This window comes from Hippocampus bargibanti, linkage group LG02, assembly GCF_051943395.1.
Source record: "Hippocampus bargibanti isolate YZ-2025 linkage group LG02, ASM5194339v1, whole genome shotgun sequence".
Taxonomy (NCBI): domain Eukaryota; kingdom Metazoa; phylum Chordata; class Actinopteri; order Syngnathiformes; family Syngnathidae; genus Hippocampus; species Hippocampus bargibanti.
The window spans coordinates 23,050,001-23,076,455 of NC_142735.1; the positions used below are offsets into that span (position 1 = coordinate 23,050,001).

Sequence of the window (26,455 nt, forward strand, 5' to 3'; positions counted from 1 at the left end):
ATTTCCTGAATGTGACATCCTTGTGGCTGATCTGCCATTGGCTAGTACCTATAATTCTGACACCCCATTGGCTTAGAGGGACTTCTATTGTATGTGTCTATTTGTGTAGATTGTTAGGTGCTGATGCAGCGTCCTCGTCATTTTTCCAGAAGGGGTTGCAATAGTTTTACGTACATGTGAATCACCCAGAAAACACGTTTACCAGTCGTGTGATCACTCACTATGCGAATGTTTGTACATTATCCAATGATGGTTAAAAGATGACGAAAAGGTCAGTTCTTGAAAGGTCTTTGGTCAGTTCTTTACAAAATTCATGGCAAAAACCACTTCCAAGCGAGAACATGAATCAAAGAGGGCAAAAAAACAAACTAAATGAACGACTTAGAGTTTCTACATGGAAAATGCATCTCTACTAACAAAATTTTTGCACTTCTGAAATTTCTTCCAGAACCAATGAATTTCCTCAGTATAGGTACCACTGTACTGTGTCCAATCTTTTTTCCTCAGCGCGTGGTCCCACCCATGAGATAGAATTCCAAAAGTAGACTTACCGAGGCGGTTGTCCAGCACGCCGAAGTCTAGGGAGTACTTGACCACGTGGTAATTGTTCCAAACATAAAGCAGATTGTCTCTCGGATTATAATCCACGGCAGCGATGTATTGATAGGAGTTGGGAAATGGGATGTCGAAGGAGCCATCTTTGCTCAGCTCTGTATTGTAGATGTAGTCGATCTTGTTCCCCGTGGCCTCGTTGTCGTCGTCCTCGTACACCGATTTGACAACGTAGAGGACCCCGCAGATCATGAAGGCGTTGGATGCCGAGCGCTTGTCGTACGCCGTGTCCCAAGTGCCCTCTACGCGCAACGTGTACGGGTTGAGCTGGCTTATAACAATGCGGCCGTTGTTTTGCTCTGTGGCGTAGATGACCCACAGTCCGTTCTCGTCCACCGCCAGGTCAATATCGGATTTCCCACCCCACCGGTACGGCGAGGTATCGTGGTAGTTGGCGTTGGCGATGATGGCCTCGCCGCTCTTGATCCGAGTCCGCAGGTCGAACTTGACGATGTTACGCGTTCGTTCTTTGTTAAAGAACAGCGCGCCGTCGTACACCACAAAGCCCGTGCCGTCCACGCGATGCGGGAGTTTATAGGTCGTCGTCGGCCTACCGGCAACAAAATCCTCCTTTGAGGAGTATTCTGTCAACGTGTCTGTACGGTAGGGCGTCCAAGGCATGTAGTAGATCTTATCAGACGCTTGGAGGGGGTCCTTGCACCATGCTCCGGACTGGTGATCCGATTCAAAGAGGTGCTCGCTCTGGTATACCCTGCGCAGAAGTCCTGGGCACAGGAATACTGAGGAGCCAAAATCGGGGAAAAACAAGTACCGAGTTACATTGGCAGGTAACGGTAGCAAGATTGTCTATTCACCCAACCAACCGTCTATATTATATAGTTTCAAAACGACGATTTGACCCTCGTAATTATTGCAACGGTTCAACATGCTGTAACTACCATGTGCACCAATGGATGAGTGGGTCTGGGTTCTAGTCTCAGCTTTGGTGTTTCTAAAATCCGGAAGCCTCAGACGCATTTGCTTACATTTTAATTCAGCATGATAGGCGACCAACAGACACATTGTGGGATGGACAAAATCTAGAAATCATCTTTGTAGGAAATTGGTAAGTAACAGGTGTCATACTGAAGGCCCTAGGGCCATATCTAGCCATCACATTTTTTTATATGAGAGCACAAATCAGACATGTTAACTTCGACAAAGATTGCTAAAATCTGTGCTAATATTTAAACTATTCAAATGTAATCAGAGAGCTATCGCTAGCATTTTCTTGTTGCCAAACCCCTTATTACAGAAACTTAAACAATAGTTCAATCAACAATTCTTAACTTCTTTACATGTTTTCACAGTCATAATGGCCCTCCAAGGGGCCAAGGGTCGCTATAATGTGGCTTGCGACAAAAATTAGTTTGTAAGTACCGATTCCCTTTTCTAAAACTAAAATCCGAGTCTGTACGCCATTATGATGTCAATACCAACAGTTTGGTGGCTGTGAAAATAATCATTTTACAACACTTTCAACACATGCCATTATTTTATGTTCAATGATCTGTAAAACACTTCCTTATAGCTGAAGTTGTTCTGAAGCCGAAATAAAGATGTATCGTCCAGTATGACACATTTTGCCGTTTCCAGGAGCATAGCTCCTCCTCCAAATTTTGTTCAAGCCACAATTCATTGGTTGCCAGGTGGCATAATTCAATTGGACACATTTCGGGCTGCTTTGTAAGGAAAGAGACGAGGCCCCTTTAAGAAAACAAACACACCGCAAGAGAAATCTGGAACGATAGCACACAATGATGGCATTCATAGGAATTTTGTTTACCCGCTATGCACTTCTTTGAAGCCGTTTCTGCTGATAAGGGATAAATATGGCGACTATGATCTGTCTCCACTATTGATTAGCGAGTCCCTGAAGGTTATAGCCATCATCATGTTAGGGCAATAATCAAAAAAATGCTGACAGCTTATTGGACAAGCTATTGATCACCCTTATAAAGCTGTAGCTTTAATAGTATGCAGCTGATAAGGTTGAGCTCAGATAAGCAGTCGGCTGATTGCCCCGGTGAATGGATTTTTTTTTCATGCACACCAACGACACACAATAAAACCCAGATCTAACACAATCAAAATAACTACATAAATAAAATACATCCCATCAGCATGCGTCATGGTTTGGAAAGAGGTGAACAAAGACAATTGTTGGAATTTAGTTACCTTTTTGCTCCACTTCTACATGTTGGCATGAATGGGGAAAGAAAGAGAAAAAGACAGGAACAAAGATTAATGAAGACACCATTATGAGTCACACTTTGGGTGAAAAAAATGGTGTACTAAGTATAACTATAGTGTATAATTTCAATCCAGTCGTGAGTGTCCTTGGAAATTTCCATTCTTCAAACACCTGTTTTGATTTTTGACATTCAGCTCCCTGTTACACAAATTGTGGAAATAGAAATGAAACATTGGACAGTTAAACAAATTAGGAGGAAGTCCTGAAATTTCATCCAGAATCTAAACACATCAGTTTTTCTCTCTCCAGCAGAGTCGAAATGATATTCCATATGGTTTCATTTAACATTTTGAGCATACAGAAGAAAGTGAGATAAGGTATCCAGTTGATGTATGCGGATTTACTATAAGTACCGTCTACTTTATTCTTGAGATATGACGACGGGAGTGAGAGCGACGACGCTATCATGTTCGCGGTACAGATTTCTGGGTGAATAATTAACCCATGACGGCGAAGGCGTCAGAGCAGTATCATTAGCGGCTAATAGAGATTCATGGGAGGAACGGCAGCCATAGTTCTTTTCTCTGAAGCGACGAGCGGCGAAGGCCTTAACACCATCCTATCAGCTTTTTAATTAATGACGTCGATTACGGCGCTTTGAATAGCATGCGCCTTAAGGATGAGGATGATGCCATCCTCGCTGGATACTCATCTCCATCTCATCAGCCCTCTGATACTTTCAGCTCATCGTCTGCTTTCTTTGTGTGTCGCGCTTGAATTTTCTCAATGGCTTTACTCTGCTGCTATGTCATAACCTTGACAATGTAGAATAGTGCTCTGACAATTTGGCATTCACCCAGCCCCGGAGTCCACACTGGGGCCCTGAAAGAAGAACCAAGGGCAGTCTCAATTAAAAAAGCATTTGTGCGCGGCGAAATGGCATCCGGCGCAAAAAAGCATCAATTCATTTTAAATGTTTTCGAAAGGCTTCAGTAGACGTGAATATTCTCTTGTTGTCTTCCAAAGACGAAAAAAGGGTGGAAAATGCTCGTAAATTTCTCTTCAAATGTTTTGGAATACTACTTTCGGGAATATTGAGATGGGCAAGTATTAAAAAATATGGAAGGAGTCGTTTAACTGCAAATTATTGCACTCCAGGGCTGTACATGAATTTGTGGTGACTCAAACCGAGATGTGACTCAGCCATTAAAATCCAATTTTGAATTACAATTTTGGATTTGCGTGACAATGAATCACAACACTTGTGTCACAGGAGTATTCTAATGGTAATGCGGCATTGTCCGTAGCAAAATTAAAAAATGTCCGTCCATGTACGGGAATGTTAAGCCTCCTAATTAGCATTTTATGAAACTGTTAAACAATCAGTCATTAAATTCCATTGCGGCAGCGTTTCAATAATGGCCTCTAACACCACCTTAACACAAAAGGAGTTTGCAAACTTGGCAGCTAGGTTGGAGAGACAGATCCTTCCGGGTTAGCTTAACACATGCTAACTGGGATCGCAGAACACGGATGGATTTCAAACTTCAAATATAGTGAAATAACACTGCGGTTTCTGCCATCAGCTAGTATATGAGGAGGGACTACGAATGTTAAAGTACATTTCTTGAAACCAGAAAGGAAAACATTTCTGTACGGTAGAATGCCGGCCACATACAGTGTTGGTACATTCCAACCTGTTTGTAATTTGTATTTTTTAAGTGAATATGATGGTTGGAAAAGTGCTTTGAACAGCATATATGGTACATATGGGGTACAATCCACGATATAAACAGACAACATTTACCAGAGGGTCAGGGGGGCTGTGATGTTGTTCAGGAGAAGCACAATGAATTCCCAAAATTAATCAAATTAATTTGGGATTTGTTCCTTAAATGGTAAAACAAACCGGGAATTTGGATTTTGGGTGCAATTCTGAGCTGCCATTCACTCATAAAAGAAACCAAAAAACAAAAGTAATGCAAGCTAACGCAGAGAAAATATGAATCTGTACACAAAATGGGAAAAGAATGTACTTGAAACACAAGTGAGGGGGTTTACAAACAATTACACACACAAGCCTGCTTTTGGCAAAGGTGTAATGAGCGAATTCACTTTCTGAACAAATACCACCGCATTAGGTCTTGGGCTGCATTGCAGGCAAACGCCATGTGCGGGGAAATCAATTTTGTGCTTGCACTCGCCAGCACAGAAGGGCAACAATTGGTAGCAGGTGTTGCCAAGCCCGTGCCAACCTACTATGCGCTCGCTATTGCACTGGAGAGGACCCTGATTGTCGTGTTTTTTTTCCTTATTTTTCATTATTATTTGGAGTATTTTAAGCAAAATAGCTTGAAATTTATTTTTATGATGAATAACTGTCAAAAAGCATCTCAAAAAAATGACTTCATTTTAGCCTTCAGGGTACTGCATCCATGTGGTAGAAGTAGAACTATGTCAATAACACTCAAATGAGTTTTCAGGCTACTCTGCCACTAACAGTGTGCCTGAGAAAACGCTGTTGGGGTGCCATCTTTGAATATTCCAGAAATATTTAATTTAAAACAGATTCTTTACATGTCAGGTATTTGAACATCTACAATACACTGTCTGAAGTAAAGAATCTGTAAAGAATCTGTTTAAAATTATATATCAAGTAGACAGGATGAACTTAATACAACAGTGTTCCAGAAAGAGCACAAAAGTATGGACCGCAACTCAATTGAATGTTGCCGTACCCCAATTCTACCTTGTATAGAGGAACTACAATTCTGACTACAGTCTGACCTGCAACGGGTTCTTGCATTTCTAGCACCCGGCAACATGGTGGACATCACGGTTACCGTGAGCCACCAAGACCTACAAAGCTGGCGCTTGAACTTTTCCCGCACATGAGAACTCACTGCAAAATGAAAATGAACATTTTTAATTATGAAATTAGCGCAAATAGGAGTGTGTCTTAGCTCTCGTAGAGGTGATGGTTATGTTCGACAGATACATTTACATCTGGTCATTGGTTAACTTGTGAGTTTGATTGTACCACTCCAAATGAGGAACGTAGCAAAAGTGGCCAACCTCCAAGTTGGAGCGAGAGAATTAAAACATTGAAAGGTGACAGTTAAGAATGGCAAGAAAGACAAAAACCCACAGCGGAGCCAGTTTGCGAAAGGCCGACATTTTCCTTTCATGTTAGCAGATTTGAAGGCCCACTGAGAAGATGTAAGAACTTCATTACAACCGACTGAGAACACTGAAGAGGTCACCCGCACAAGTGTTGACCTCTTCCGGGGGCCCGGCCTTCGGGAGGAGTCGCTCTGGAGAAAGTTTAGCTTTTTAATAAGGATCGAGGAGAATAGACAGGGAGAGTCAATGTGCGAGGGGCGGACAGATGCCATCCGTCGGACATGTTTATGAGGCTTCGTATAGGGTGGTCACATCACTGCGGTCAGACGGGAGTGTAACTAATCTGGAAAGTGCACCGGGGAGGAAGTAGACGACAAGCTCAAATAAAACGCACACGGCTCCCTTGGTAAATCAAAACGCAACGGATCATTTTCCCTCATTTAGAACAGGCACTGGAGGCGGTAAATGATACACATCCAATTTTGCATCAATACAGTCAATAATTGATCGTGTATAGCATCTGAGCTTGGGTGACCTTCAGATGTGGACCACTCTGAGAAGGAACTCAATGAGGGTTTGCCAATCCATGCTTCTTCAGCTAAAACACACGTGCATGTGCTTAAGTAAGGCCATGCTAACTTATAAGTCTACGCCGACAACACTTTTGTTCAAATCATGTCACTATCAAACGAGAGAAGGTTTACAATATGGTGGTAGGTGTAGATGTAGTCTACCTGCCACTCAAATTGATTTTGCTCAATTATAAAATTATATATAAATGGCCCCTTTGTCTCATTATGCATGTCAGTTTTTGACCAGTGGCTATATGAATCTAGAAACACATTGTTTCAAAATGTCCCCATTGAAGCAAGAAGGAAAATTGAAGCAAGAGAAAAAAAAACACGTCAGAATCGTGAATAAACATTTCCAGTTCCACGGGGACAACATACGTGATAACCCGCTCATGAATACTTCCCGCCGTGGAGAGTAAATGAGAGAATACATACTGTATGGCACACATTCATATTGGACTTCCAGATATTTATAAGTTCCTGGGCAGGGGTCTGGAAATACATCTGGTCCGGCCACCACGGCGCACTGTGTCCGGTTATTACATCTGAAACACACATCAAGGTCATACGTGAGCAACAGTGATTAGATCGGATCAGGTCAAATGATCAAGACGATTTGCTATAAGGGCATCGCGGTGCTCAACTGGTTATTATCTCACAGTGCAGAGGTCATGGGTTTGATTTGAGGCCACGGCCTTCCCTGGTCTGGGTGGGTTTTCTACGGGTATTCTGGTGTGTCACATTCCAAAATCATGCACAATAGGTTAATTGAGAAGTCTAAATTGAAGTCAGAATGAAAAGTGTTAGCATTGAATGTTAGCATTGTTAGCATGATTGGAAAGCAAACACTCGGAGAAAAGCCACACAGGCACTAGGAGAACATGCAAATTCCATTCAGCAAATATGTTTTTTTTGTCGTTTTGACTTCAAGATGGCGCCGCGACAGTGGCTGCCTTTGAATCAGCTCCTGTATTTTGTTTTTTTACTTCTTTCTTTCCTTTCTTTTTACCCTCATCACTTTGCTGCTGCTGTGATATGTAAATTCCTCTACTGCGAGACAAATAAAGGTAAATCCAATCCAACCCAATCCAATTCGGAATCAACCCAGTACCTCTGTGGACGTGTTAACAGCCGCTGCACACGTTACGATTTGTTTAATTGCCTTTCCCAAGTTCACAATTATTTATCGGCCTCTCATAACCAGGAACAAGACTGTCTTTCTTTACATCAATGCTCTGAGACGGGCCTCCTTCCGATCTATACTCATTTGCAGCCCATGATTATCTTGCAACATACATGGTATCTATTTCCCCTTCGAGTGACGCCTGCTTGCAAAAGTCAAGTTGGGGTCTGACACAATGATTCATACCGCACAATTAAAGGATTCTCTACACCTTAATTAACATTGATTGGCTGCCCGCTAATCAATCGAACCATATGAGAGATTGTAAAAGGAAAATGGGGAGGGGAGTGGGGCATCTCATTTCAAGCCAGTAATGAGATATAGTCGGTCTACTGTCTATCCCTCACGACACAATTGCCCTACGGAGTTTATTCTCCGGTAGTAAATGCCCGTCAAGTACACAAGAAGCTAAAGGTCTTTGTGAGTGAGAGACCATTCCAGTCATTGGTGGCTTTGTAGCCCATTTGGGCTGGAGTGGACTCCAGTTAGACCTTTGACAAACACGAAGCCGGCAATGGGAGCCGAGGGCCATGGACCTCAGCAGATCATGGTGGCATGTCATGTACGTATTTTCCTCCTCGTTGTAAAGCTGAGAGCAAATGCAATCACAGTTTGTAATAAATTCCTCTTGAGGGATTAAACAACATGGTGTGTATCCGATGGGATGATTGCGCACTTTAATCCAGGAGCCTTCATCTTGACCTACATGCAAAATCCCCTCTACCGCGGCCGCAGTGGCTCTTCAGCCAGTGAAAACCGTCAGTCCCGGTTTGCTTTTTCTTTAGCTTATTTAGATTTTTTTAAATTGAAAAAAAATGAACTTCACATTTTAATTTCAAAGATTTTACACGAGCATCATGTGACGCCTAAAAACACAAGAAAACAATAGAGAGAGAGAGAGAGAGAGAGAGAGAGAGAGAGAGAGAGAGAGAGAGAGAGAGAGAGAGAGAGAGAGAGAGAGAGAGAGAGATTTTTTACATATATATAGGTGTCAAAGTCAAGGCTCGGGGGCCAAATCTGGCTCACCATATCATTTTATTTGGCCCGCGAAGGCAAATCAAAATTTCCACAATGCTTGCTAAAGTCTGAACCAAAATTTCAAACTGTCCCATGTAAACCACAATAACAGTCATTATTTTTTTACTACAAACTTTAAAACTTGTTATTAATTAATTTTTTGTCAGCTCTCTTTGCAACATTCTAATGGCGTGTCCAAATTCGTCGCGGACCCCGAGAGGAAACCGTAACTACAATGTGGCCCGCGGCCAAAATTCAGTTTGACAACCTCGTTTTAAGGCAATAAATTAGCAACATCTAGTATTTGACGGCAGGAACAAAGTAACTTTTCTTTTTTGTTGCTTTATTGCAGCACACATTGCTAACCGCCACAATTGCTTGTCGTCCGATGGTGTTAGCTCCGGATGACATGAAATACCCCCTCCCCCAATCCTCCATCCAGGTTTGGCCACAGTCCATGTCTTTTACATACATACACCCAACAAGCTCCCCGCAACTCGTCCTATTCTGTCGTCAGGCAGATTAGAGCGGTGGCCGCTAGCTGAGAAGCGGCGAGGCAGCAACGAGGAGCAGAGCTGCATGTAAGCACAAACTGTAATCGTTGTAATCACCCAGTGCGGCTCTACACCAGCAATTCTCAAATGCCTCACTGCAGACCCATCACGAGTGGGTTGTAGATCCACTATGAGGAAGACAAGTGCTAAAAAATAAAAATGATCCAGATGGTAAAGTACGATCTATGTGTCATATGTCCAATTGTGTAGTTTACAACAAACAAGAACAAAAGTAATACAAGGAACGAGATATTCGATCTGTTGAACAGAATAATCTGCGAATATGTCAGAGAAATGAGACTATAAGATTCTGTACAACATGTGAACAGAATTAATGTTAAAAAATACACGAGGGTGCCCAATTATTATTATTTTTAATTCTTATGCTGGAAAGTTATTTTTGAATACGCATTTTTAACATGACAAAGTACTTGAGGACTAAAATGGAAAATTGTATTTGAATAAAATTCCTTTCTGTATTTAATTCATTCGCTGCTTTTCCCGGATTTAATCGGGAATTGAAAAGCATGATGTGGATCATGCTTTTCCATTCCATTCCTGAATTTGTTCGGGTTTTGTTTTTTCTTGTTGGGGCAGGAGGGTGTCAATAAAGCACTGGTCAGACTGCTGGCAATGTTTTTCCCTCCCGCGATGGGGCATCATTTGCCTTTTGTACAGCTGCCCCCACTTCTCCTGCAGATAACTTTTGAATCAAACAAGCTCGACATATATTTTTTTGTTAAAGCGCGACATATGTATTGTATTTTATTTCAAGTTCAGATAACTCCAGAACCATATAACTCAGGATTTAACTATTTTTTTCTGATGAAAGAAGGGAGCCTAAGCTTTGTTACGTTGCATTGAATGTTTATGTAGTTCAAAAACTCAATATTATGTGGGTCCTGCAATTTGAGTAAAAATGACAAAAGCCCTGGCATTGGAGTGGACACATTTTTGCACATATTTCAATTCACTTCTCCTTGGAGTCCCTCAGAAACTTCTCCACAAACTTACTGATTTGCTGTGGCGACCCCTTGAAGGGAAAAGCCGAAAGGAAAAGAAGAAGAGTTTGTCAATGAGTTAATTTTCCAAATTATCTCCTAAGATGTTAAACGTTGATGGTTGAGCAATTGATATCACGATGAACTCAAGCGAGCGCTTTGTATTTGTGAAAAAGCTTTGCCAGATGAGTACAGTGAGACCTTGGCTTACGAACTTAATTGGTTCCCAGACAGAGTTTGTAAGGCGAAAAGTGTGTATCCCCAAAAAAAATTCTCATAGGAAAACAATAAAATGAGAATAATCAGTTCCCAGGTCTCCATTAAAATATAATTTTCAACTAAATAAGCCTTAAAACTACACACAACATACCTAATTCTATGTATAATAATTGTGCTATTGTATTGTAATGAAAAAAATACACTGCATTGTATAATAAAGTCACTTTATTTACATTTGTGATGGTCGTTGATGGTTCTTAATTGACACCTGTTGCTTTCTGACTTGTAAGACCTTACGAAACTGAGGCATCGCATTATCATTCATCATTATGATTCTCATCGCCTTTTCTGGATGGAACTATTCAATAAAAGCCTGCACATCAACTCTTGAATGGCCTGCTTCTGCTTGATCTCTTGAAGGCAAATCGAATCCTCTGTCTTGAGGATGTCATTATGGTCAGCAACAAGCTCCTCGATGTCATCTGCATCCACTTCGAGTCCCATAGGTGCTGGCAGAGATTTTATTACAACAAAAGGCGCGAGTCCGATGATTCCACGGATGCGGAATAAAATGCGTCAAAAGAAGGCGGGAGGGGCGATCCGTCCAGCCTGTCAAGCTAGGCAAAATAAAATGGCACACTCACGATCCCGGAAAGCAACAAACTTACGCGATCGCGGCTAACAAGCAAACTCTTGGACTTGCCAGGACAAGACACAGCGAGGCGTCGTAATCATATCACTGGTGAGGTGACAGCGACTCGTTGAAATGAAATGAAATGAAATGAAATGAAATTGAAGTGTCTTCTTCGGCTGGCAGAGGTCGGGAGCGGTGGCCCCGCCCGAGCTGTCAACTCGCACGTGAGAATTTCGGTGTCATTAATCACGTGAAAGCATCGACTAAATAACGCCTTTGTGCAAAGCTTTTCGTCGAAGGATGGTAGCAATGGTGGACGGTACCGGGCTCTTTATTTGTAGAATGGTCGTCGAAAGTTACTCTCAGGGAAGTGGCACACAGTGTGAAAGATGTGTCAAGCTGAGATTCACATGACAGCCGCGGTGAGCACATGTGACGCCACAAGCGCACACCTCGTTCGTGTTTCTCAATGATCTCCTTCTTCTCCTCGACAGTAATTTTGTTTTATGTCTTCTTCGGCTGAACACGAGCCTGTGGTGGGTTTTTTCGGTCCCATAATAGTAAAATTATCTGCAAAAAGCTGTGGAAAGGTGCACCACCTGGAGCGCTGTTTGGTCGTGTGCTTCCGCCGAAGATCCGAAGATCACTCCGCCAGCCCTGGTAGGTGTGTATCGCGAAAAGTAGTGCGTATTCCAAGGTTTAATTTTCATAAATTTGACGTTCGTAAACCGAAAAGTTTGTAAGTTAAGGTGTTCGTAAGCTGAGGTCTCACTGTACCTCTGACGCCTTTGAAGGTGTACCTAATGTTATGGCCCAGTTATATTTGTCGTAGACAAATACTTTTGTGTTTTTGAAACCTTTTCCGACTGGCACACTGTTAAGTTTCAGGTGGACCTTGTTTGTTTGTTTGGCGAGACAGCCGCCTTTGTCAAAAACGTCAACTGGCGCTTCAAAACGAATAAACCAAAAAAACGCAGCCCTGTCCTGCTGTCTTTTTCGGTTTGTATCTCCCCCTGCAATGTGCACACGCTTGTAAGGAATTGTATTTATTTGAAAGTGGGGGGCGGGCGGTGAAGGGAAAAGTGACGGACGAGTCAATATCCTCGTCCCTCTGTAGGGAGCCATTACGCTTTTAGTGATGGTCTTCGCCACCCACGGTCTACTTCATTCATTATCTTTCCCAGCTGCAAGCCACCGCATCCATCTTCTCTCATTCCACTTGTCTCCCGGTGTGCCATACACACGAACACACACACGCAAAACTTAGCTTTGCTAGTTGAACTATTGTACTACACTCTGACAGCAAGGCCGTCAAAAATGCACATCAAATTAGGGACATGTTGCTCCAGAAGTTTTACAGCAGTGCTGTTTTTTATTTTGTATGTAGCAGATGAATAATTCAAAGGAATTTTATATTTGACAAGACAAAGGAGAACACACACACAAGCGCAAAGAAAGGCAGCCATTTTGTTCTGAAGCGACCATTTTTAGAATTTCCAGTGTGCCAACTTGTCCTCTAGATTTGCTTTATTTTGCTTGTTTGCATTTTTTTTACTCTTGACAAGCCTAATCCTTTCCATCCATTGGTACAGATTAGTGGCTTTCATAAGATGTTTGCATCCCGCTCTCTAATTTTGTGCGTCAGGCGATAAGCTCGCAGAATTGGAACACAGGCCTGTGGAGGGACTTTGAAATAGGAACAAGTTAATATGATATCATATACATCCATAAAATACAAAATAACATGCTGTTTTTTAAGGTGGTATTGTATTGCCACCATCATCCATTAGCTAGACTAAAATTTTATTTTGTTTGTCAGATGCTCGTTTCTTTCACAAGTATATTGTCTGAAGTACTTTTTTTATACTTGTATAAAAATATGAGCTGGAAATAAAGGGGGGGGGGACTACAAAATATTGAGAAAATAATGAAATTAGTTGTTTATCCTGATAAGGGTTATGGAGTGTGCTGGAGCCGATTACAGTTTCTTTTGTTGTAGTAGGCAGGGGACACCCATAACCGGTTGCCAGGTGAACTAAAGTCCAAACCAAAATTTCAAATTGTTGTTTGTAAACCACAATAAGAATCATTATTTTTTTACTTCAAATTTGAAAACTCGTTCTTGATTACTTTTTGTGCGCTCTGTATGTAACATGTGCATGAGATGAAACATTCTAATGGCTTCCCCAAATTCATAGCAGCCCCCTGAGAGGAACCCTTAACTACAAAATGGTCCGCGGCAAAAAAGATGACCGACACGCTTGATCGATGAGAAGGTTTCTTCAGTCGTCATCTGTACTTCTTTGAAGGTGTCGGACGTTTCGCTTCTTATCCAAGAAACTTCGTCAGCAAACTAAAGTCTTACTGGTAGTTTAGGCCTTATATATATATCCCTATTGTCCAAACATGGTGATGCCGGACTATGCTATGATAGGTCCCTGCTCTCAGGTTGGGGGGAGCAGAGGACTACTCCCTGCAGCTGCTCCACTGATAGTTCCTGTCGTTCTGACTAACGACTGGCCTGATTGCCTCACTTCCACCGGTATCACCTCATCAATATTACTAATCCTATGTTGCCTAAGCAGACTATTGTATGAACGATCCAAATTGAACCTCACCCCACCATATCGGTTTAAAGAAGGATTTAGTTGTTTTATGAAAATCACTTCTTTTACTCCCCTTTCGAACCATCTATGTTCTTTTGCTACCAGTAAGACTGTAGTTTGCTGACGAAGTTTCTTGGATAAGAAGCGAACTGTCCGACACCTTCAAAGAAGTAAAGATGACGGGTGAAGAAACCTTTTCATCGATGGACCACTCCTGTACGACTGAGAGCTTACACAGAGACACGCTCGATCTAAATATTGAAAAGAATAAAAAAATATGAAAACTAATACACATACTAAACACAATGACAAAAATGATTATCAATTATCTAAAAACATAAATGTTGAACAAATATTACATTTAGGGACCATAGTTTTGAGATGACGATCTGTCAATCACCTGTATCGGGTGTAAACATTTAGAATTTGACATCTACAATCATGATTTTTGTTCAATAATCAATTTATCTGATGCTTCTTTTTTATTTTAAATCGGGTTGAAAAAAGATTTTGTGAAAACAACTAATACCCATACAATAAGACAATCCGGGGTTTCCGTCATCTCCTTCTCTCGCGGGAGCATAAATAAAGAACAGCAGCTTGCTCGGCTGTCACAGCAACCTAATGACAATTTTCCACCAAACCAGGATATAGAAAAAAAAAGCCCAGCGCTTGTAATATGCATGGAATCTACCTCATTTGAATACTTCCTCAGAGTGCAACTTCTCCGTTATGCGCAAGTAAATCCAAACTCTGGGGAGCACCTGAACAGGAAGGATGCAGTGGAATGCGCAATAATTTCCCCTATCGATTTGTTTGGCGGGTGAGGTTTATTCGCCGGGGCCTGCCCCATGCAATGATTTACGATTTCCTCGATGAATTCTTCCATTCTTTCCAACAAACCACGCCGGTCCCTATCTGGCTGCCGACATTTGATTTATTTTCCTAAGCCAAGAAGGGCCCCTTGGGACTCCCCGGGCCGTAGGCCCGTTTTTATCTCAATCTGGGGATATGGGAGGCAATGGTGGTTTCCGGGAGAAGGGATGGGGGGTAGTGTAATGGGGGGGTCATAATTTTCAACCGCAGTGAAATGAATATTAACGTGACACGTATTGAAAAAGAAATGATTCGACATGTAAGGTGTAAGGTGAAGAACCCCACGACTCTATTACGACTGTTTCTGTACCCGATGGCAATCCAACCAGAAGCAGAGCGTCTTTTTTCTTTTCATTTCAGAAAGCGATTTATTTATTTCCTTTACTTAGAAATATCTTTTAAGCAAGGGTGTCCAACTTATTTTTTATAGTCGGCCACATTTTTAATTAGCAGTTTCACTGGGAGGGCCGTTTGAACCAAGACCATATAAAAAAGTCAATTACAACGGTGTATTCAAATAGGATCGAAAGCACAGGTGTCAAAGTAAAGACACGGGGGCCAAATCTGGCTTGCCACATCATTTTATTCGGCCCGTGAAAGCAAATCAAAATTCCATGATGGTTGCTAATGTCGGAACCCAAATTTCAAATTGTTGTATGTGTCACGGTTTGCATGGCGGTGATGGCGGGTGCGGATCCTAAAAAGCAGGCAGGAGGGAGCAGGAGGTTGTTTGACAAAGTGTATTAAATTAAAAAGTCAGCAGTAACAAAATGTAAAACATCAAAATCATCTGAACAGAAAAAATACAAAGTAGCAAAAGAAGACCAAAAGTAAAAGTCCGCCAAGGTTAAACAAAAACATACACAATACATGCCGCAAACAAGCAGCAAACAATGAACCGACAACGGATGGTCGTGCCGGGTGTCCTTTTAAGTGACAGTGATTATAACGACCAGCACCTGTGAGGCTGCCGGCAGGGTTGACGTCGCTACCCGTTGGTCGCCAATCTGATCTGGACGACCAGCACCTGTGCAGGTGCAGGCGGGGCCGACATCGCCCCCCGTTGGTCGCCAACCAGATCATGACAGTACCCCCCCTTCAAGGCGCTGCTTCCAGAAGTCCCAACAGTTCCCAAAAGGTCCACTCGCCAGGGAACGGTCGGTGGAGAGGACAACCGCTGCCTCTCCAGCATACGACGGGCGGCGGCCTGATGGGAACGGGACTCGGCCTGGGGTGGACGAAGACGCAGCACGGATCGTCATGGGCGTGAGTGCGATCCCTCTCGCACGTTCACGCGACGGCGCATGTCTCAACGTGGACGTCGCACTTCCAGGCGCAGAATGGCACCCCGTACGGCCGTATGGCACCAGGTCTCGGCTGGACGCCGACGTGGGCGTGAACTGCCCGGCACCGGGGGAACGAGACCAGTCCAGAGACGGGTCCGGGATCCAGCGGTGAGTGGGGTCTCGGACTGACGTTGACGCGGACGTTGCACGGCTCGTCGTGGATGAGACTCAATTCGTCATGCACGACGACAGCGTGGCTGGACGTGGGCGTGCAATGCCAGTCACCCAGTGTCACCCTGGACGGCCACCTGGAAGGAGGTCTCGGCCGGACGTTTACGTGGACGTAGCATTGCCAGGCTCAGGGTGGAAATGAGACGGGTCCGATGTACCTGCGGGATCCGATGGTTGGTCGGTTCATGCTGTCACGGTTTGCATGGTGGTGATGGCGGGTGCGGATCCCAAAAAAACAGCAGCAGGGAGCATGAGGTTGTTTGACAAAGTGTATTAAATTAAAGGTCAGCAGGAACAAAATGTAAAACATCAAAATCATCTGAACAGAAAAAATACAAAGTAGCAAAAGAAGACCAAAAGTAAAAGTCCGCCAAGGTTAAACACACAAGCAGCAAACAATGAACCGACAACGGATGGTCGTGCCGGGTGTCCTTTTAAGTGACAGTGATTATAACGACCAGCACCTGCGAGGCTGCCGGCAGGGCTGACGTCGCTACCCGTTGGTCGCCAATCTGATCGGGACGACCAGCACCTGTGCAGGTGCAGGCGGGGCCGACAGCGCCCCCCGTTGGTCGCCAACCAGATCATGACAGTATGATTCCGTAATAACAGTTATTATTCTCGACTTCAGATTTGAATTGTAGTTATTCATTCATTTGTTGTGCCTTCTGCATGTAATATTTGGAGGAGATGAACATTTCTCATGGTTTCCCCAAATTTATAACCTTGAAAGGAAAACATAACGACAATGTTGCCTGTGACAAAAAAAACGAGTTTGACACCACTGGTCTAAAGTTATTGTCATGAGGGTTTTGGTGACAACAAAATGCAAACTATATTTCTCTTGTTTTATTACATATAATAACTATGAATATTGATTGAAATTTTAACAACCGTCGTAGAAGTTGACATGTTTCCGTCACGATTTGCAAGGTAGTGGTGGTGGTGGTGGACCCCAAAAAAGCAATCAGGAGGGAGGAACTGTGTATATTTGACAAATTGTATAAAATAAAGTGAGCAGGAACAAAATCTCAAACAACAAAGTCATGACAACAAAAAGGTCCTAAATACCAAACAAGTTAAACACGGCAAGATTAAACAAACCTAACAGGGTGAGACAAACAATAACCCAACACGGAATAATTGTGCCGGGAGTTCTTTTAACAGCCACTGATTAAAAACGACCAACACAGCTGCAGACAGGGCCCTGCAGTGCCACCCGTTGGTTGCAAACTAAAATGTGACCTTCTGACTTGCTTTTGTGGGCCAAAGCAAATGATCTGGTGGGCCAGATTTAGCCTTGAGTTTAACACCAGTGCTTTAAAGCTTTTAGTTGTAAATGTGCTGAGCATTTTATTCATGATTTGAATATGCTACTTTCATTATTTTTGCTTTTGTGTCTTCTTTTGTTCTGTTTGGTAAAAACGTTTATATGTGCTTTTGAGTTGCATTCTGCATGAAATATGCGAATAACATTTTTTTTTCTTTCATTTTGATTCCTACAAAATAAAATATTGAAGAACAAAATCCCTGGACTGTTAATACACACAGAAAAAAAGTTTCTGTTTGAGACGAGAGGAAGAATGCAGCGTGATGAGAATGCTACGAGCTTCGTTGTCTCAATTTGAGCCAGTAAAATAAATAAATACATTTTTAAAAAATGAGGATCGGAATGCCACCAAGATTGGGCCGAACCTTCATTTTTGGCAGATGGAGGTGGACTCCATTTACTGTACCGTATTACAATCAACACACAAATCAATAAAGGCAGTGTATTACAAAGTCACACTCACACACACACACACACATACACATACACACAGACACACACACACACACACACACACACACACACACACACACACACACGCACACACACGCACACACACGCACACACACACACACACACACACACACACACACACACACACACACACACACACACACACACAGTCCGTTTCAAATTCACTCCCCTGCCTTTAAGCACCAATCCTTCATCTCCAGCCACAGTCACCATGGAAACTCCCCGTGTCCATCTCGGGGGTCGGCGCGCAAAGCGCCGCCCGTCTTTGCAAGCTCCACGAAACACATCACAAAGCAGCGCAGAGCTTATCTTGCAGGGAGGGTGTTAAGCCACTAATTACCGCACACGTACAAAAGGGATGAAGGTGGCTACAATAACAATCTGCTCTGTCTCCACCAGCCGGGAACGACGGATGCGCGCCTGCCTTTAGTCGTCCTCTTCCTTCCAAATAAATATGCCACAGTCAAATATGATCGCCTTTTTTCCCCAATCCCACCAGCTCAATCACGAAAGTCCAGCATGGAGGTGGCGAGCGACCTTCAAGTTTGATACAGGAAGGAGGGATTATCGCATTTTCCAGACTAGAAGGCGCAACGGATTATAAAGCGCACCGTCAATGAATGACATATTTTCTGGTGTATAAGGCACACGGGAGAATAAGGTGCATCCCTAATGAATGCTGTATTTGTAAAGTTTTTTTTTCCATATAAAAGGCGCACCGGAATATAAGGTGCACCTTCAATGAACGATAAAAGTTTCCCAAATATCATATATAAATATGTAAAAGTTTTCCAAATATACGGCACACCACATTATAAGGCGCTGCAGTAGAGGCTGAGGCTACGCACCACTTCCGCTGCAGGGGGAAATGGAGTCGTTGGCTGCTGGCAGTAGTTGCCAGACCTGTTGTGGCTCAATATTACTTCACATAAGGCGCACCGGCGTATAAGACGAAGGGTCATCTTTTGAAAATGAAGGCTTTTGGGTGCGCTTCATACATTTGAAAATATGTTTTTTTTTTTGCCATACATAAAAGGCGCGCCGGATTATAAGGCGCATGGTCAGCTTTTGAAAAAGATGGTTTTTAGGTGTGCCTTACAGTGAGGAAAATTACGGTACAAAATGCAACGGATGCTCAGGATTAGAAAAAGCCTAGAAAATGTAAAAAAAAATTGTTTAACTATGACATCATCATTTGCCGCGGTTTATTGTTTTACATGTATCCAGTATATGGTAATTTATTAAAATGTTAAATTATCGTGCCTAAATTTTTTTCTCATAACACAAAGCAAGAAGATGTACATTATTTTACATCCACCCATTGTTGACCGCTTTACCCTGACAAGGGTCACAAGGTATTCTGGAGTCTATCCCTGCTGTCTTTGGGGACACCCTGAACTCGATGCCGGTCAATCACAGGGCACACAGACGAACAGCCATCCATTCTCACACCTTGGGACAATTTGGAGTGTTCAATAAGCCTGCCATGCATGATTTTGGAATGTGGGAGGAAACTGGAATACCTGGAGAAAAACCACGCCAACATGGGGACACTTTAACCCAGGAAGCCCGGAGGTGGAATTTAACCCGACACTTCTGCATTGTGAGGTTGACGCGCTAAACCACTGTTCCACTGGCTCATAATTTGAAAAAAAGTTCCAATGAATTAGGGTCACTCATAGCTCAGGATCCCGCTGTAAAATAACTTTGGGAGCTCAAAGACAACGTTTCGAAGAAATAATCAAATGACGGCCAAGTTTCAAGTCTGAGGAAGGGCAAAACTCCATCAAGTTTTCAAGGTGACAGACCGATCGTGACGGCGGCAGCGGAGGCAGCCTCGGCAGGCAATAAGAGCGGCAGGCGCTGGTTTCAGATGAACCGTCTTTGATCTGGGCTTCAAGCTTCTCTCTGGTCCAAACAATCCCCAGCCCGACACCGCCACTCACTCCCCGGTATCCTTCATCATCAAAAAAAAAAAAAAAACACATCTGACAGCTATGCTTCATTTTTTTCCCAATTTATTTGGAGCTGCCAGTATTTGGGTGTATGAGCATCACATCCGTTTAGCTCGACAACCCGGTAACAAGGTGTTCCGCATCGACGTGCACGTCAGGCCATTTTCAACGAATACCATCCAATGTGTTTTCCTCCAAAGAGGAAGTACGTCAGAAAACGTTTGAGAACCGCTGGCCTCATTGATTATCCATTCAAAGGAAAATTTGAACAATAATCCATGAGAGCGGATCTGTTACGTGCAAGCGTAGGCCGCGCAGCTCACAAATGATTGTACTTTTCCGAGTCTCGACAAGGTACATTCCCCAGCTATAAAATTACAATAAGAGGTTTGCTCTTGCTCGCAGACTGCGGAGCAGCGATAGAGGACTTTCCTGTTTTATGGAGTCGTTGAACTTTGCTGACAAGCTCTGCCCAAACACAAGGGCAGAGACTTTTTCAAATTAGCATTGCGGTCTGTTTTATAACAGACCAGTAAACCTGGAAGCAAATGGGCACATTTTTTTTTCCGACTAAGTGTCTTTGAAGGACTCTGCAAAAATATCTGTGTCTGTGTGTGCGTGTGTGTGTGTGTGTGTGTGTGTGTGTGTGTGTGTGTGTGTGTGTGTGTGTGTGTGTGTGTGTGTGTGTGTGTGCGTGTGTGTATGTGTGTGCGTGTGTGTGTGTGTGTGTGTGTGTGTGTGTGTGTGTGTGTGTGTGTGTGTGTGTGTGTTATATGCGCACATACTGAAAAATACCGATTTTATTTTACACAATTTTATTTTATCATGCAATGATTCAATTATTTTTTTCGTCAAATGAGTGGCTGCTAGCTTTTAGGTGCAAATGTACTGCCGATTGAGGCCCACTAGTATTATCCCTGCGATGTTGATAAAGTCTTTTTTTGAGAATTTGTTGAGTCTCCCCAATGTACTTTACAATTTTCATTCTTACAATGTATGGAATAAACTACATTACTTTGTTTTTCATTTGGTAGCCTATCTTTTGGATGCACTAATTTTTGCCTTAACGTGTTTATCGGTTTGAAATAAGTAGGAATTTTATGTTGCCAAAGGACTCTTTGTAATTTTTCAGAAACTCCTGCAATGTAAGGTACTGCTACTCCTCTCCTTTTTGTATCTTGAGAATTATTGGTTTCATTCCCTATTCTTTCTTTCTGACATTTGTTAAATGACCACTGAGGGTACCCACAGTTAGTGAGTGCGCTCCTGATATGTTTAGACTCCTTTTCTCTACCTTCAATGCTAGTTGGTATTAGTATAGCCCTATGCTGGAGGGTTCTGATAACTCCTTTGGATCGTTCATACAATAGCCTGCTTAGGCAAAACAGGTTAGGCAACATTCGTTATGCTGATGAGGTGATACCGGTGGGAGTGGGGGAAATAGGCCAGTCGTTAGTCAGGAATGTAGTAACAATCAGTGGGGCAACAGGGAGGCGTCCTCTGCTCCCCCCAACCTGAGAGTAGTGACCTATCATAGCTGTGTCCGGCGCCGCCATGCCTGGACATTAGGAATATATAAATAGGGCCGATACGACCAGTCAGACTTTAGTTCGCTGACGAAGCCTCTTGGATAGGAGGCGAAACGTCCGAAACCTTCAAAATTGTACAGATGACGGCTGAAGAAACCTTCTCATCGATGGACCACTCCTGTACGACTGAGAGTTTACACAGACGTATGTGTCTCCACGCACACATACACACAGTTCAAACTATCCAGAGGAGCAACAAGAGAGCGAGCCATATGCTGCTCTCTTGCGCACTTGTCTGTCAGCACTCTGAAAGGACACAATTTGCTTTAAGGCAGCAATCTTCAACATGTCCAAAGCAAACAGGGGGCGGGGGCGGCTACGCGCGGCGTTCTTTTATGCGGTGACCAGCACTTTTACTCCACCGCAGCGAGGAACAACCACGGTCCAGTAGCCGCGAAGGCCATTGACGGAATTAAGACTCATGAATAAGAATGCGGCATGGGGTGACGGAGAGCTCTCCCGCTGTGCGATATCGACATGCACGCCCGCTTACAAAATAGCCTGGCATAATTAGCTCTCACAGGATAGCGGTAGAGGCCACTCTTGAAACCTTTGAGAGCGTGTGCAGAAGAAATAATGAGAAAATGCATGTCGCTGATTGAGGTAGGTGGTGTTTGTCTGAGTCAAGGCATTTATTGGTGAACTTGATCAAATATATTTTTTGGGGGGAGGGGCATGTGTAGACATTTATTTCAGAAAACCTGTGTAGCAGGTAATTCAACTATGAAGCAATCCCCCCAAAAGAACATTATTCTGTAATAACACAGAATGATGGCGAATAATTTCATGAAAAGTCAGCCGCGTTGCCTAGTTTGAAAGTCGAACATGCATTAGGGGTGGTTGAGAAGAACAGATCTGGAATACAAGCTCCAAGCCAAAATTAATCAACTTCCGGTTCAATGTCAGGCTTGTAGCCTTCAGACGAACAAATAAATAAATTAACAAACAAATCAATAAATAGATAAATAACCAGTTGAGTAAATAGATAAATAGATACATAAATTAACAGATACACAAATAAATAAATAAATAAATACATACATAAATAAACACACACACACACACACACACACACACACAGACACATGCGCACACACACACACACACACACACACACACACACACACACACACACACACACACACACACACACACACACATGAATAGATAGGTAAATACAGGTAACGTCTATTTACGACCGGGTTACGTTGCGACAAAACGGTCGTAAATCAAAAAGCATTCAAAATGGCCGACGCGAGGTTTATACGACAGAATATTATTCGATGTCAATCTGTTGTTTTTTTAAAGAATGTTTTCTGTGGAATACTATGATAGACCAAACTGCTTACAGTTCAATTATAAATATATTTCGTATTATCGATTTTTATTACTGTGTCGTTCTGCTGACCCAAATATGCATGGCTTCCCATGCATACGCGCTGTTGAAAAATCGCTCTCCCTGCTAACGGAGAAGCCAGAAGAGGTTGCCCAACACACAGGCTCGGACTTAGGCGGACGCCGAAGGAAAAAAGTCTCAAAGAGACGGTGGGGGCGTGGGCCCAACGATCCCGCCCTGGCCGGCGTCCGCGGACCCTCACCCATGGAGGGTGGGCGTCGGCTGACACTCCCCCCCGTCTGTGCCATTGTGACAGGTCATGCAACACCATCACGCGCTTGGCTGGCCAAAATTGTCGTACGCGTTTGTGAAGAAACAGTTATTTTGTATCCTCATTTTGTTCAATGCTGTGATATTCTCTGTTAAGATAAATGAGGGATGCTGAATGTTGAGCGCAGCAACAACGCTACATATGGTCCTTTGACAGCGATTAAAAAAAAAAATAGTTCTTGTACAATGCTGAGAAGCGGTTGCTCTCTGTGCTCCGGCAAATAAACATCCTACTTGTTCAATCTAAACAAGAAGGTGTCATGATCTGGTTGGCGACCAACGGGGGGCGCTGTCGGCCCCGCCTGCACCTGCACAGGTGCTGGTCGTCCCGATCAGATTGGCGAACAGCGGGTAGCGACGTCAGCCCTGCCGGCAGCCTCGCAGGTGCTGGTCGTTAAGATCAATGACACTTAAAAGGACACCTGGCACGATCATCCGGTGCCGATTCATTGTTTGTTTGCTGCTTGTTTGCAGCATGCAGCGTGTACGTGTTTGTTTACCCTTGGCGGGCTTTTACTTTTGGTCTTCTTTTGCTACTTTGTATTTTTCCATTCAGATCATTTTGATGTTTTACATTTTGTTCCTGCTGACTTTATTTTAATACAATTTGTCAAACAACCTCCTGCTCCCTCATGCCTGCTTTTTGGGATCCGAACCCGCCATCACCACCTCGCAAAACGTGACAGAAGGACCATCTGGCGTCTTTATTCTACCAAATGCATCGCAAACACGCTGCAGAGTTACCGGGCTGCCACCGTAGCAGTACCAGCCGTAGAAAAAAAAGGGTTTAGCGGTCGTGGTCGTAAGTGCGGGCGGTCGTAACTCGCACCGGTCGTAAATCGGATGTTACCTGTATAATAAATCAGTCATTGAATAACTAACTAACTAAATAAATACATAAACAACCAGATGATTGAATACACAACTATATAAACCAATGAATGAATGAATGAATGAATGAATGAATGAATGAATAAATAAATAAATAAATAAATAAAGGATGACTGAATAATAAATAAATAAATGTGTACGCGAATAAATAGACAAACTGATAAATACAGTAAAGTCTCGTTATATCGATATTCAAGGGAGTCCGAAAAAATATTGATATAACCGGGACTATCGATATATTCGACCCTGTTTGCATGTAATTTTCTCTGTGCGTGCATAGAAATAGTATCAATATAACCGGGACTATCGATATATCCGATATCGATATAACGAGACTTTACTGTAAGTGATCAATAAATGAATGGATGATTGAATAAATAAATAAATAAATAATAAATGTACAAATACATACACGAACCGATAAACAAACAAACACATAAAAAACACATAAATAAATAAATAAATAAATAAATAAATAAATAAATAAATAAAAAGCTGGGTGATTTTAGGAGTGAAAATTCAGTCTTGGACCCAGTTTCCCTAAGCAACATAAAATTTGGACGACAACTCGTTCATGAGTAGACCACAAATCGAACAAAAAAACTCCAACAAGGCTTGTGATTTTTTTTGGGGGGATGTATCCCCGAAGCCAGTTTCTATAATAGCCAACATGGAATTCAGTCGGCATATCTGTCTGGAGGATACCCACAAAAGAAAAAAGTCTGGTGATTGGTTGTTTTTTCATGGATTCACAGTAGCCGAACTGGACGAAACTAGATGTTGGCTCCAATTGCTAATACACTTCTCTGATGATGACATTTTGCGTTTCTTTGGAGATTTTTCCATCACTGATTTTTCATGAGCATAAAGTGTTGCGGGAAGAAGCACCAACCAAGTCGCTTCAGGGCAGAAGCATCACGTGTGCGCTGTCAACTACCACCTGCCAATTAAACGCGGGCAGATGAAAAAGGAGACGCGAGAGGAGTACGGGTGGAGGCGCACGATGAAAGAAAAGACGACCAAGTGCGAGGAAAGCAAATATCAGATGGAAGAAAAGGCAAAAAGAGACGAGTTGGCTCCTCGCATGATGACGAACCACCTGCTCCTGACTGAATTAGTTCTTTCTTTGGCGCTCCATCCTAGACTACATAGCTAGCCTTGTTAACTTTACTAGCTAAGTGTGATCGAAATAGGATGAATCACAATTACATTCCACCTTAACGTTGAAGCAGACGATGGACATAACTGCAAACCAACCGTCGATAGCCTTCCCCTCTTAGCCGTTAGCTTGCTACATGGTTAACAATACATGAATAACACCAAATGTAATAGACTTATTTACACCGAGACATGACACTGGTTGAAATAAATGTCGGGTATGGACATATTGTCTTTTTGGACACTAGAGGGGTGTACTCACTTTTGTTGCCAGCAATTTTGACATTAAGGTGTGGTTATTTATTTACCCTTGTATGATACAAAATTGATCACATCAGGCGACAAATTGGATCCGCAGGGGAGATTCCGAAAAAAAAGGCACTTTTACCTTTGCGACATGATCTTGTAAGCATCCGGCAGGTAGCATCTGGTGTTCTCCATCTGCGCCGGGTCGGCATCGCAGATTTTGTCGTCAGTACGCCCGTAGTTGGCGCTCTCGATCATGATGACGTCGGTGCCCGGGCAACGCAGCTCGATGGGGTAGCCTTCGCACGATAGCTCCCGACGCACCACCGCCATGGGGATCGGCGCGCGGCTGAAGGCTGCGGGATGAATAAGAGTTAGTGAAGCAGCATTTGGCTCAGCCCGTCCTCACCGGTCCGAGTTACTAAAGTGGACAGTGACAATGTGAAAATGGTTTCATTCACAACGCTTGTCTTCACGCATGCACTCACCAACGCTCAGGAGGTGCTCATTAAGGTGTCATTCATTTTGTTTTAGTCATCATTCCAAAAAGGCAGCAAAGTGCTTCCCGCCATTGGAAACATACTGGTTCAACAATAATTGGATTAATTTGATGTTGTGGGTTGAAAGCCTTCAATTATCACCAATCTGAGTTGTTGATATATATTTTTTTAATTTATTGAGAGAAAGGGGGGACAAAAGTGATGGATGTTTTAAAAAAGCCAAAATATTAGAATTTCACCCAATCATCAGTTTTCAACCACAATGCGTTCTAGAAACCTGTTCTAAAACTGATTCCTTCGAAAATCAAAACATTTCCCATTATAATCAATGTAATCAATGTCTGCTTTTTAAAGAGAAAAGTTATCGTGTTTGAACAAGGCAAACACGCCTTGCTCACAATGGAATGAGGATAATGCATTGGTCACAATGAGACGTGACACAAGGAAGTGACGTATAAGGAAGGGAGTCGAGTGGTACATCTAGGTACGCTCAGAGAACTAACTTTTGGTTTTAAACCGATGTATAAGAAAATCTTGA

General features: G+C 42.9%; 1 protein-coding gene across 7 annotated transcripts in view; it reads right to left on the minus strand.

Annotated features, from left to right (window-relative positions):
* LOC148902069 (adhesion G protein-coupled receptor L3-like) overlaps nucleotides 1–26,455 on the minus strand; it is a 180,976-nt gene that overhangs the window by 71,337 nt on the left and 83,184 nt on the right. For all 7 annotated transcript variants that reach the window (XM_088990280.1, XM_088990279.1, XM_088990281.1 and 4 more), the window contains exons 4-7: nucleotides 25,560–25,773; nucleotides 6,937–7,046; nucleotides 2,791–2,805; nucleotides 552–1,352 (exon numbers count right to left, since the gene is read on the minus strand). In XM_088990280.1, coding sequence (XP_088846406.1) covers nucleotides 552–1,352; nucleotides 2,791–2,805; nucleotides 6,937–7,046; nucleotides 25,560–25,773 — 1,140 coding nt within the window. The remainder of the gene's footprint in view (nucleotides 1–551; nucleotides 1,353–2,790; nucleotides 2,806–6,936; nucleotides 7,047–25,559; nucleotides 25,774–26,455) is intronic.